The 12985-nt window shown below is 40.9% G+C and overlaps 2 protein-coding genes across 5 annotated transcripts in view; one reads left to right on the top strand and one right to left on the bottom strand.

Annotated features, from left to right (window-relative positions):
- Window positions 1-12985, bottom strand: part of pold1 (DNA polymerase delta 1, catalytic subunit) — an 87357-nt gene that overhangs the window by 38996 nt on the left and 35376 nt on the right. For both annotated transcript variants that reach the window (XR_002597661.2, XR_002597662.2), the window contains exon 24: window positions 1766-1820. The gene's annotated coding sequence lies outside the window, so the exon portion shown is untranslated. The remainder of the gene's footprint in view (window positions 1-1765; window positions 1821-12985) is intronic.
- Window positions 26-12080, top strand: LOC110975066 (uncharacterized). Of its 3 annotated transcripts, none has more exons than XM_022227183.2 (9): window positions 26-253; window positions 4971-5074; window positions 6649-6886; window positions 7001-7096; window positions 7580-7675; window positions 8080-8229; window positions 8616-8900; window positions 9097-9292; window positions 9468-12080. In XM_022227183.2, exons 2-9 carry the CDS (start codon window positions 5048-5050, stop codon window positions 9589-9591), a joined length of 1212 nt encoding a protein of 403 aa, XP_022082875.1. In that variant the 5' UTR covers window positions 26-253; window positions 4971-5047; the 3' UTR covers window positions 9592-12080. The 3 variants fall into 3 exon arrangements, with proteins under 3 accessions (XP_022082875.1, XP_022082873.1, XP_022082874.1); XM_022227181.2 differs by having other exon boundaries at window positions 29-253; window positions 8610-8900; XM_022227182.2 differs by having other exon boundaries at window positions 30-253; window positions 6652-6886; window positions 8610-8900.

Raw genomic sequence — 12985 nt, 5'->3', positions numbered from 1 at the left:
TTCTTTTTTTACACTGCACGGTAAACAGCGCAGGGAGAAGCGTGGACACAAAAGTAGAGGCGAGAGATCAAGTTAACCATTCTGACACTGAACACTGAGAAATCAACAGGCTAAATGATCACTCACTCTTTGGAGCGAGGAACTGCAGATTATTAATGTTTACCGACTACATCTATCACTCCACACCCAGCAAACCTGACTAGGAGCACATCAGTCATCTGTTTACACAGTATATCAGCCACCTGCAACACAGGTAAGTAAACGGCCAACAAGATAAACCTCCGTAACTGTCAATCTATACCAAATCACTTCACCATGATGTATGAAAGTTGCAGCCTAAACTAACACTGGCTGTGAACAATCCCACAGCCAATACGTCCTCAGGGTAAGAATATTTCAATACAATCGGTACTGTTAAACTAGATAACAATTAACATCTTGAGAATCGTGTGCAATGCTTATCAAATTGTATTCGGGTATCAGTCATCTAAATGTAATATCCTGTGGGACAACCGTATGGCCCGTTGGTAAACAACCATAAGATAAAAATGATCAGTTTACCAGTTAATGTATGTTCCACTGTCAAGTTGTTCAATGATTTCTTGTGACGTTTTTCTGATATGTAGAGCCTTTGCATAGATTTTCGATTTGAACTGGCTTTATAGTTTACCAGCGTAGGTCGTCACTAGAAGAGTAGAATCTTTTCTCACTTGTAACTTCGTAAGTGCATTCTTTAACATGAGCTTGTCACTGTGAGAGTGGAATGCTGTTATGCTAGTAAATATTTAGCCGACCTTAACTTACGCGCGATTACAAAATTCATTGGATCCGAGTGAAACAGACCTTACTGGTGAAAGCGAAAGCGCCCTCTAGGTTAGAAAGTACTCAAGTCTGTGAGGTACCGTATATCTTGCGAACTAGTGAAATGGTTGTAGCACTAACACCAACTCTTGATCGTAATCCAAAGGTTGCTTTGTACCATTTCTAACTTCAAAATTTGCGCTCGTATCATTCAACTGACGAGAACAGTGTTACAGGGAAGCCGTAAACGGCAAGGGCTCCGTTGTCAAGATCAAAATCCGCGATGATAAAAAAGTTTGAAGTGAGAAATAGAAGCAGTAAATGTACCTGGAAACCTAGTAACAAGAACTACGGTGATCCTATTTACCATCCACGGTCGAGTGAACACGCACACATGTTGCATGTTCCCAATGACATGGGATCTGGTGCAGAACCGAGACAATGTCGTCTGGAAAAACAGCCAAACCTTGGTTATAAAGGAGGTGGGGGAAGTTTTAAGTTGAAGTTTTTTTTCTTGGTGGCAAGCGTGATAACACATTAGTTTAGCGGTCAGTTTCGACACTGCAGTTTCTTGCATGACTTTCAACTTGAAACAGGAGGCCGCGCAAATGTTTGTAAAGACAACAAGGGAATAATAGCCAGACGTTTAAAGGAAAAGACAAAGGAAAACTACATGAATTAGGAAAAACTCCGAAAGCAAGTCAGATGTCGAACCGAGATTCTACGCAAGACACTATCACGTAGAAGGCACAATACAGTAAACCAGGCACTCAATAACTCAAACGACCTAAACACAAGGCTTCTCACAGAAATGAAGTCAAAGTAACTCACAACCAAACTAAAGTCTACTGCTTGCGAAATGTCAACGGCAAACGGCCACTTTCACACGGATTTCCAGAGGTTAATGTACACACCCTACAGCTATTGGCTTCCAAGTTATGGCAAAATATTAAAGTTTACTTACTGACTGGCTGCCTGGCCTTTGCGTCCGCGGAGGGCAGTGTTTCCTTCGCTCACACCTGCAATGACAAATCCGTATTCAAACAAAATCACGATTTCTAGCGATGCATTACCTCATCTTTGATGTTGATAAGTTCTCAAAACCAAACAACTGGAAGCGTATTTGCATTCCACATCTTTAGAATAACCCCACATAGTTTCAAAAAGGTTACTTAACACTGAGCTGATTTTCAAACAAAGCTTCTCTCAAATTATTCGATAGGATTACAATTCCTAATTCACCAATGAGCTGATTTTTGAAAACCTTTTCCATTCCTCCTATGAGTCATCGTGCTTATTGTCGTCACCAACAACTTTTTTATTACCTCATATTACCGAAAGAAGGCAGGCTATAGCCCTTCCTAATTAGTAACAGTCTCAGCATTGTCATTGAGCATAATAATTTCTAAGACGGCATCTAACTGTATCATTGTTATCCCAAACGGAATGTGCATTATGATCTTGGAGGACACATACTCTAGAGTCTTATTCCAACTAAGCGTTTAACAACCTCCAACTAATGACGTTAACGGTGGTCCGATTGAGCCAGTCATTGAGTGTCTCATCATCATCAGTGCTAGTGACACCCCCGGGCGATTATCAAACTTGATTTCGGGGAGGGTATTAGCCGGAGTGCTTGTGAATGGCATTCATCCTCCAAATCCCTTGGGTCACCGCCGCTACTGGGTATGTCGTCTTGGTGTCAGTCTGGCTCTGTCGTCATTTCACTCCCTGATCTCCGTCAGCTGAGATGGTGCCCGGTGGTGGTGTGCAGTGTTTGCGTCAACAGGTGTCTTGTGAGCTTCATCAGCAGGTGTCTGGTGAGCTCCACCAGTCAGCGATGATGGGCGGTCCAGCGACATATCCCGCGATGGAGCAGCCGGCTTGTCCTAGCTATAGCATATACGACGAGGAAGACTGGTCGGAAATAGTTGGTAAATGTTGCTTTTCATTTGAGAGGATTTCGAAAATACTGGACAGAAGCTTCAACTTTGAATGTTTTGGTTATATTGTTGGTTTCTATGTTGTATAATGTAAGCTGGGTTGCCTGATTAATTCTGCTATATTCTTGGGGAAACGACACTAGGAGTTTGCTCCTGCTCAGGAACATGCAGCGTTTGAAAATAAGACCTTACTGTGCGAGACTTGTTTCAGTGGTTTTTTCCATCTCGTTTTTTAACACAATGCACCATGTGCTTGGAGACAGCTTGGAATCTAGGGTATTTTCTGTTTTACAAATATATCCAGCTTGTTAATCTTGCATATTTTTTAGAAATTATACTCAGAACGTCGGTTAAATTGATGATGAAATAGAGATGAATAGATCTAAGATTTTTCAATCCAGTCTTCTTTGGAAACCGCTTATCTGCTTCGCCAGGTCACAAGCTGTCCTTTCGCGCTGTGAAAATGTATCATAACGGAGGCAAGTAACTTGGAATGAGTCTACTCCTTAAGCAAACATAGGTTGGCTTAGTCTTGAGCTACGTGTATGTGATTTTAGAGAATCTCAGACTTTTGTCTCCTGGATGGTTGGCTCTTGGAACGTGGAGGACTCCATGCTCATTCACATGCAGAGAGTCGCATTCCTTCGACGCACATGATCTCCCAAGGGACTAGGTCAGCGCGAAATCAAGACCTGTTTGTCCGCGGGGGGGGGGGGGGGGGAGTCAGTCAGGGAGTTGAGGACATTTCGGTTCGTGGGAATTCAAGTGGTGTTTGTACTTTTACATCTTCCATTTCTCTGGCTGGGTTAATTATGGAGATGGGTTAATGGGTTAACTGAGCTTAAGTAAAACAAAACCCTAATCCAGGTCCGCGGAGCTCCGTCATGAAACTGCAGTGTGGGGGGTTTTCCGGCTGTTAGTGTCTAACTGAAGGATATCCTACCAGGTGTTGAGGCCATTCAAGGAAATCTAGGGCTCGTTTCCCTTCTGGAACTGTTTGGACTGTCTGATTTTTATTTATTTGTTTTATTCTGAGAATTAAAATCTTTCTGAACTTGCAGCGAAATTGATTCGCAGAACGCCGAATCAGTACATACATACAGACTACTGACTTTAACATTTTGTAACTAGTTCACAGAATTTAAATTCCGCACACAGCTAGGTTTTGGAGATTGTCTGTTTTCTTGCAGAATCACATCCTAAGCCAATTGGTTGACCGCACGTCCATCCATCAAACTACCATCTCACATTTCATTAGTTTACAAAGATCCCGGTAGGAAGGTCCATAGGCCATTTGACAGCTTCCAAAAACCTTGATCTCTGGAGTGATATCCGTGTCGTAACCACACGCAGAGGTGCAATCTCATCTCTTAAAGGTGCGGAAAAATAACTCGAGACTTCAAAGAATTTTTATCAGCAAACTAGCCGTTTCAACGATAGCGCAATTTACATTCGTATACCTGATCACTTGTGATAAATCCCTTGTTAGGTAACAGGTCTACAGCTTTCAAACGTACCCTGAAATAGTTTGAAAGGCGTGTAAAACTTAATGAAATGGTAACAGAAGTCATTTTGACATGAAAGTTCCAAGTTGCTTGAAGTAACAACACACATCCATGTCACGCGAAAGTCAATCAATACTACATGCTCCATAAACAAAGTAGTGTTCATGTCTTGTCGACTGTAACTTAAAACAAAAATCATGTTACATTAATGACCAAAAACAGTTTCACTGAAATAGAACACTTGAATCTAGGCAGTGGAATAAAATACCAGACACGGAAAGCTCGGTATGAGGCGTGGCTGGAATAGGACACCGGCATGGTGCAGTGTTGCGCGTAAAAACATACCACAGCGCGTGTCGCGGCTCTCGGTGAAGCAATTGACATGTCACGTGTCAGGCTCAACATGCCAATTTTATGTCAGCATGTTTTCAAAACAGAAGTTGACGACCTCTTGTCTTTAGGTTCGAATCGTGACCAATACGGCTGGATCTGAGGTGAGCATTCAAGCTTGGATGAAAACAATCGTCTGCGTTTCGTGACCCGTTAGGCATTGAGGGCCCTTTTGCCAAATTGTGGTATAACGTCATTGGGGCCGGGGATACTGAGTTGAGTCAAAAGTCCACTCGCAAGAAGAACCGCTTCTACAGATGAACGCTCAGCAATCTTTTCATTCAAAGCTTGCGACTGATGAACTTGGCTTTGATTTTTTTTTTCGATCTAGATTCCGTGGCCCTTCCTCCGGAAAATCAACTGCTAGATTTGTTGAATTCGTTGTACTTGTATCAAGACGAGGACAATATGAATCCGATGTGTAACAACGACATGGTAAGTCATTATTTGCAAAGATTTCTCAGCATGCACGTGCTATTTATGCATACAGTGCTTGGTTAGGCTTCTCAAATTCGTACAATATCATGTCGATGACAGAATGTGATTATAAAATAAACAAGGCTTTGATCAACAAAACTGTCACTTGAACAAAAATAATATTGGTAATGTCTATATAAACAAAGTACATGTTACTATGATGACATATATGGTACATGTATATTATGTTGTTGAAAGTTAAGGGGAGAGAAATAAGCATTTGTGGTTGTGCGCGATCGCGGAGCCATGAAGTTCAGTATTGACCTCAACATCAATGGGCGTAGCCATTCGGCCCTGCCTCGAAAACGAAAGATACGTATCGGCGGATGCCAGACTTCACCACATCCTCTGGTAGGCTGATGAGTTTCATGATAAAATTCATCGCAGCACTGTGGTTGAGGTGACTCGGCGCGAGAGTAGATATCGTATTTCGTGAAATTCGAGCGGTGCCATCTCGTACCGCTTTCAACGTACCAGCTCAAAGCAATATGGCCTATGCGCTCTACACAACATTGCAGGCGGGAACAGTAAATTTTGTCTCAGGCTCTTGCAAATCTTTTTAAATCTTAAGTTTCATCACATTTTTATGAATCGGGCCAGAACGTTTACAATGGCCCCATCCACATCTGCTTGCATGCCCGTTTCACTGCTTTACTATAATTGCAAGGGGTATGAGAATGGTCACTTTGTTATTTCCAATGAGACTTTCTGTGTTTACTTTGAACGCCGTATACCATGACCTGCAAAGTAAAAGGTGTTATATCCCGTGGTCTATCGCAGGATATAAGCTGCCCATCAGGCTTCCTGACGTTATCTGAAAATAATGGAACCATCATCTACGTGACATACCTATGCGGTATCCAAACAAAATCAGAACTGACTTAACAAGTACGACATGATTGCCATCATGTCGAACTGTACATACAAGACCCGTGCTCATCTCCAAGCATGTCAAAGTTGGAAGACTTTTTTTCCTAGATCTCCCTCCTCTACAAATAGCAGCGAACAAATTCTACGAAAGGTGGATGAACCCATTTGTGGGAAAGGGCGACCGTCTCAATTGCCTGTTCTTGAGAAAAACGATGTCAGTTTTCAATGGCTTTCGTGGGAACCAAGTGATATTCTGGTTTTCACAGGCTAAAAATAGAAACTGTGTTCCTAAGTAAGAACATCTGGTTTGACAGGAAGCGAAGCCAAAGAGCCGAGTGTGCTATATCAACGTTTCACTTTCAACTTAAAAAAACAGCTTTCGCTTCTTTGTTGCTTTTCCTGGTGTAACTTTTTTTTTCCTTCCCAGAAGCCTTTGCAAAATTTACACTGAAAAAAAAACCTGCCCTCACGTTTAGGATATACCCTAGATTTGCAACTAATAAGTCTAGTACACGACTATATAAATATATCTTGCATTTAAGTATAACTGTGTCAGAACATATATTCAAGGGGGTAGTATATGACAAAAACTCTTATTTCGGGAACGATATTAAAATGACATATTATTAACCAGTATTCTTCAAATATTCCTATTCTGCCAGCAGCTCTTCCCCGATCTGAGCGTTGACCACGCCCACATGACATCTGACCTTCCCCAGGCCATGAGAGTGTCCATGAATGGGGAGGAGGAAAGCCTGAGGAGTATGCTGACCCCGCCTGACAGCCCAGTGTTTGCAGAGCTGACCACGCCCAACAACCAACCCAAGGGGACTATGTTTCAGGATGGTGCAGTGCCCCACTTGAAATACGAACCCGACACATACAACATTATGAACACTGGTAAGTGAAGGACCCATGAAACAATTATTAACAAAAGCTTTCTACATCCTTCAATGACCTCATTAAGTGTTATCAATTCTAACAAGCAGTTGCTCTACATCTGTTTTCCTGCAGTGTGTTCCCCGATGTATCCAGAACAACCGTCCTTCAGTGAAGGAATTATATGTGATGTTCCCTTCGGAGCGTCGAACCATGTACTTGTTAAACAAGGTGAGCATCATCTAACCGATCCGATTCTTGATCTATCAGCAGGTTGGTTTTAACATGGTGGAATAAGATGTCTTTTAAAGGTCAGAGTTTTACCAAATCCTTTAAATCATCGGGATGCATCTCATGAGTTTCGAGTCTCGATCCTAAAGAGAAACTGGAGTAATAAACTGCCGGTGGATCATTAGTTGGAGCCTTTTTAGAAATGCGCGATGAGTGCTGGACTTAATTCTCCAACACACAATGAAAGTCATACCAACATGAAACCGTTACCAAAGCATGCCAGGAAGAAGATAGTGCGTTCTGACTAACCATTAACATGTCGTCCTCTAGAAAATGCAACCAAAATGGTTTCTGAGCATGACTCAACCAGTGTGCCTTCTGGGAGATGTATTAAACAGCTAGTGCGGCTACAGGGAAAATCGAGCCAGTTTTCAGTTTCTGAAAGAAGATCGCTTTCATTTGTTTTTCTCTCGCTTCATGCAGAATTTATCGAGCCGGATTTGTCCAACTGCTTTCCACATGGCAGTGTGGAGTCTCCAATGCCCCAGTGGCAACAACCGAGCTATCTGGATTACGAAGGTAAGACGATAACAGTTCTGCTCTCTATAAGCTGACAATACTCTTTAACACATCTTTCTCCTGGGGTTAGAAATTCAAAACTGTTCGTCATATTCAGAGTTATACTGTTGATTGCTAACAACCATTTGGCCTTAGATTTTAAAGTGAAGAATTTGTATCGAATTTGCCAAACTGTCCAGAGCATTCCCACCAGTCTTCTAAATCGCAGATGACTAAACTTTCACTGGAAAAAGCATGAAAAAACCTGTCTCCAATTCTTGTAAAAATTAATTCTACTTCACGACAACAGTCCAAGTATTATTGAAACAAAATGCACTTTGATTCCAGCTCATAACTGGTTGCCCTTTAAACCCGAAAGACGGATTAGGATATTTATGTAAGCTCTGAAACTCTTGTTGCCTCAGACTATCCTCCTGCGCCACAACATCCGCCAGCCTTTGATGCGAACTTCGAAACATTGCCAAACGTTGAGAACCTCTTGAAGTCACTCATGGACCCACAGAGGCCCACGACTACCAGCTTCCAGTTCAGAGGACACAATTCAGCTGGAGAAGGTAGGAGCAACTTGTCTAATATTGCCATTTAAAACAGGCATGATTCAACTATGTCTGGTATCCTGTCGACTATCTTATAACTATTATTATTCAACGTGGGTGTTTCCACTTGAAGGAAATATAAACTGAAGTCTGTTATTTCTTGCTGTCCACCATGAAAAGGGCAAAGAACTTGCTAACAAAGAACGAAATAATCCATTAAAAAGTGGGATGATAGCTTAGCAGATGATAGCTTAGCTAAGTATCAATAAGGTACAGAGAAGATAAACAACCTGACATTAATAGGGATGGTGAGCCTCTACCAGGTGTACAGGCTTTTTAGAATCAGAAGTGCTTAATTTGCATCTCTTTTAATTGGTGTCATATTTTTGTCATGTCAGAAACAGAGTTTGAAAGCGAAAGCGAAGCCAGTTTCACCCTTCCGAACTCCCCAGCCACGTCTGATGAAGGACATCTCTCCATCAACCACCACCCAGCATCCCAAGACCACCGCATCCACAATTACCAGAGGAAGACCATCGACAAAAGCCTGTCTCTGCTCCGTGGCGTGACCAACAAAAACTGCAAGAGGGGGCGTGGCCGCCCACGCAAGATGCACCCGATCTCCAGCACAAGCAGTGACGAGAGCGACGAAGAGGTTACAACGAGGAGGGGACGCGGCCGAAGAGAAGGTAATTAACAGCTCTTTTTTGTTACATGGGTTGAAGACAAACCTTAAATCCACTGAAGTGATGCACTCACTTTGGCAGCTTCTACGGCTTCAAAGAAAGCCTGTAGAGTTTTCCAATGACAGTTCCTCTGTCACAGATAAAGTGGCTATTTTCTGCAAAGTTGTTGATGTTTTGGTCTTTTCTCTTTCATATGCAGCTATGCGTGGCAACCACTTGTGGGAATTCATCCGTGACCTCCTGAAGGACAGCATGTACTGTCCCAAGTACATCCGCTGGGAAGACCGGAAGGATGGAGTATTCCGCTTTGTCAACTCCGAAGCTGTGGCCACCATGTGGGGTCGCAAGAAGAACAATCCCCAGATGACCTATGAAAAGCTCAGCCGTGCCATGAGGTAGGGACACCTTCTGCCACCATCTTGGTGTGTTTCCTAAAGACGCTGTTCAAAGTCCATAGAGATGGTCACCAGGCCACAGGAACCAGTCTAATTTTGTATTTAGACAGCAGACAGCACCTCTTCGGGAGCCATTTTTGATCATGCTTGCTCCTTTTTATCTTTACTTCCGTAGGTACTACTACAAACGTGAGATTCTTGAGAGGGTAGATGGCCGTCGACTTGTCTACAAGTTTGGAAAGAATGCAGCTGGGTGGCGGGAGGCCGCAGGACTGGACAGCGATACAGAGAGCATGTAGGTTGGCACAACCCACAATTTATATGTCGACAGACAAAAACTGATATCGAGATGTTTCGATAGATCAAAAGATGGATGTTGCAAGGACGAATGTCCAGATTGTACACCCGAAAATTATCGTCAAATATAACCAAAAGCAACAGACCTACGACCACTGTATTATCAAACTCCCACAATTGCAAAATCAGACATGATTTTGAAGACTGATTGAAAATATCATTGGACACAATGCCTGTTTTAGAGCAGATGAATGAATGAAATACCAGCAACAGCACTAACATGATGAATTACCGATGGACATGTCAGAAGAATGTGTAAATAAACATTAAACAAAGTCAAAGGTTAACAGGTAGCCGACACTGCTTTTTTGATAAAATCTGGCGGCAGACAATGAAGAACCGAACCAAGGTGGCTTTACTCCATGGATTTTCCACAGCAGATTCCAAAGGTGAAGAGCTGAATGCCAAATATAATTCTTGTATCAAAACCGTCTGTCTGATTGTCATTTTCAGCATTAAAATCCCTCTAAACAATGTGGGCATCTGCAGTTAGAACAAATTGAATCCAAAGCCCTATTATTTTAAACTGAATTCAGAAAAGGAAAGCAGTTTACTTGTTGACATTCCAAAAGGGGTTCTTTTGAAAAATTTCAGTTTCAGTCGAATTCGATTTCAAAAGGTAAAATCTACTGATTTCCATTCAACTGCAATCTTGGTCAAAAATCTACAATAACGTGAAATAAACAGATAATGAAGAAAAATAAGAGCATATTTTCAATACCCATGTGACTGTGATATTATTTTTATGCAAGAAAGTACCGTGTGCAAGCTTAGCATTACAGATAATGTACATTGATGCATTAGGGTTTATTAAAACAATGTATGAAAGTTTATTACAGCGGTAAATTATTGTATTTTGAAGACTTTTTTTAAGGTTTAATCTTTGTACTGTTTTTATACAATGTACATATATTTTTTCAAGTTTTTGTGATAGGGCAGATTTGAATATCACCAGTAGAAGCAGAAAAGCTGAATGCATATACATTTGTACATTTACGATTTGTGAATAGAAATATTTTGAGAAGTATATTAAGTTAGCTGAAGTGCTTTCCCTGTCTTGGTAATAGTAATAAAATTGTGCGATCTGATGAACATTTTCTTTTTAACATAAATCTTTCAAGAATGATGCGAATATGAATGCGAATTTTAGGTTTAACATGCAAAAACAGACATCAAAAAGAGAACATGACTTCTACTAGAAACTATTTCACAGAATCAAAAATGAAAGAAAAACCACACCTGGAAATTCCCAGGTACAGGTACGATTTTGTAACACTGAAACCTAGTGCATCTATAGTTTTGGATAGGTGCACGTGCAAGGTCAAGGGTCATGTAACAGAGCATACCAAACTATTTCTACAACACCCAAACTCTGTTTGAATGGATGCTGTAAGAGGCAAAACAAGCTATGGGTGCTTACAATCGAATCAGGTTGGTCCTTGCAAACCAAACAGCAATGGTACTGGTATCTGCAGGCCTGCGAAGCTTTAAAAAATCCTAGTTCTTAATGTGAAATTTATAGTTAGATAGCCATCTGGGCTGCACTTCGTGAACTCTTTCGTTGAATTTCGATGGCGTTGGCTCAAAGTTTTTGTTTACACACCTAATTCAAACAGCTATATTTAACAAACGAAGCAATACAGATATCATGCACCTGATCTGTGTTGTCATCTATTCCTGCATTTTACTGTTATTTACAATGGAATCAAATGCCAATAAAGTGCATGCACATTTGACCATTTCCCAATAAGGGGATTTTTCATAGCCATTGGTAAATCCCTTGTCATGGCCACGCAGCAAAGTATTTCTTCCAATGCTGTTTTCAAAATGATCAAGACGCTGATCGATATTAAATATAATTTAGGATCAAGGAACGTGTATTAACCGGGGGACGGTATGCCTAGATGCTGTTTTACTGGTATGATGAAAACGAGTCCAATAAGCATAACCTTACGAGCATAAACCAATTAGCTTTTAGGAAACAGTGCATGACTTTCGGGTGCATTTTTTTTGTTTAATTTCTTCTTTATATTAAGTTTCAGCCTGCTGGACAGGAAATGCCAACATATTTTAATGAATTTTGTCACATATATTTATGTTTTTCCACATAAGATTTACCGTTGTTGGAACTGTTAAAAAAGGTGCGCCAGTTGGGACAGCAAATTGAAGCATTCTAACACTTTTTTTTACCGAAAGAAAATTGATACACGTGGGGATGTTAAAGTGTCATATTTTGTACATAAACCTAGTCTTGAAATAAGTACTAAATATGCTCTGTCCTTTTTTATCAAATACAGTACAGATTTTTGCAATTTTATAAGTATAGTGTAATTTTGTAATACGCTGAAGTACTTTTTTCTACATTTTTAGTACCGTACTAGCTCGGAAGCCCGAAAGAAATAAAAGATTGCATGAACATCAAGTTCCATAACCTCTGACTTTTCAGCCATACACATTATTTCCAATTGTCTGCAGTCACTGTGTCTCTCATAATTGATGTTTTGAAAAGAGTTGGTAGTTATTTACCCGATATGTCTGCTCTCATTTGCTTTAAATAATAGAAACCTGATATTTTCGTTTAAGTTTATCGAGGGGATAACCATTTTGTTTAAAGAGGCTGTCTTGTGAAGTTGAATTGCCATTGGTTTTCTGAAATGAGTTCATTTCAATACGCCATTTTTTTCAAAAAAAGGCAGCCTCAAAAAATTAGCACTCTGGCATACCATGTAAGGATTTCTAGGAAATAGTTTTGAAAGGAAATCATGGATTATAATTTGTGTTCAGCCCGCATTTAAAACATGCCAATCATTGTACTTTAAATCGCCATAACTGAAAAATGATAAAAAACAAAACCACGGTGATGTGAAAATAGAAAAATTACTCAGAACAAAAGCAGTCTCTGATTTTTGAGCCGTTTCGTATATGCACGCTGGTGTGCCTATTATGGTATGCGGAATGCTGTGGCACAATTCAATCATTTCTCTCATTTGGGGGGGGGGGGGTTACTCTTAGTATAATTGTTCACTCCCTGTGTTCAGCCACATCAAAGCGTACGACTGATACAAAAATTTGCCTTCGTGCCCCACTCTTCTGCCAAAATAAAAAAAAACAAATGACAGTGCAACCCTATGTATGTGTAGACGCAATTCTTGATCTGCATGTGGGGGGGGTGAAGCCTACCACTGGGACGTCTTTGCACCGTTCATTGACATCACTCCCAGACATTGATATGTGAAAGCCCAAATTACAGGTTAAGGTCACTGCCCTTCCTTTCTCACAGTTTTGGGGAGTTGACAGAAATACTTTGGGGCACTCGACAGAAAGTCTTGCAGTTTC

This window comes from Acanthaster planci, linkage group LG20, assembly GCF_054643075.1.
Source record: "Acanthaster planci isolate LZ-2023a linkage group LG20, COTS_SCS, whole genome shotgun sequence".
In the NCBI taxonomy this organism is placed as follows: domain Eukaryota; kingdom Metazoa; phylum Echinodermata; class Asteroidea; order Valvatida; family Acanthasteridae; genus Acanthaster; species Acanthaster planci.
The sequence above is the reverse complement of the archived record's forward strand: the minus strand, read 5'-3'. Positions and strand labels throughout refer to the sequence as shown.

Coding starts and splice junctions, on each gene's coding strand:
- LOC110975066 (XM_022227181.2), top strand. CDS start 5,048: ATGAATCCGATGTGTAACAACGACATG. Junction 7,097..7,579: donor CCATGTACTTGTTAAACAAG/GTGAGCATCATC, acceptor CGCTTCATGCAG/AATTTATCGAGCCGGATTTG. Junction 8,901..9,096: donor GGGACGCGGCCGAAGAGAAG/GTAATTAACAGC, acceptor TTTCATATGCAG/CTATGCGTGGCAACCACTTG.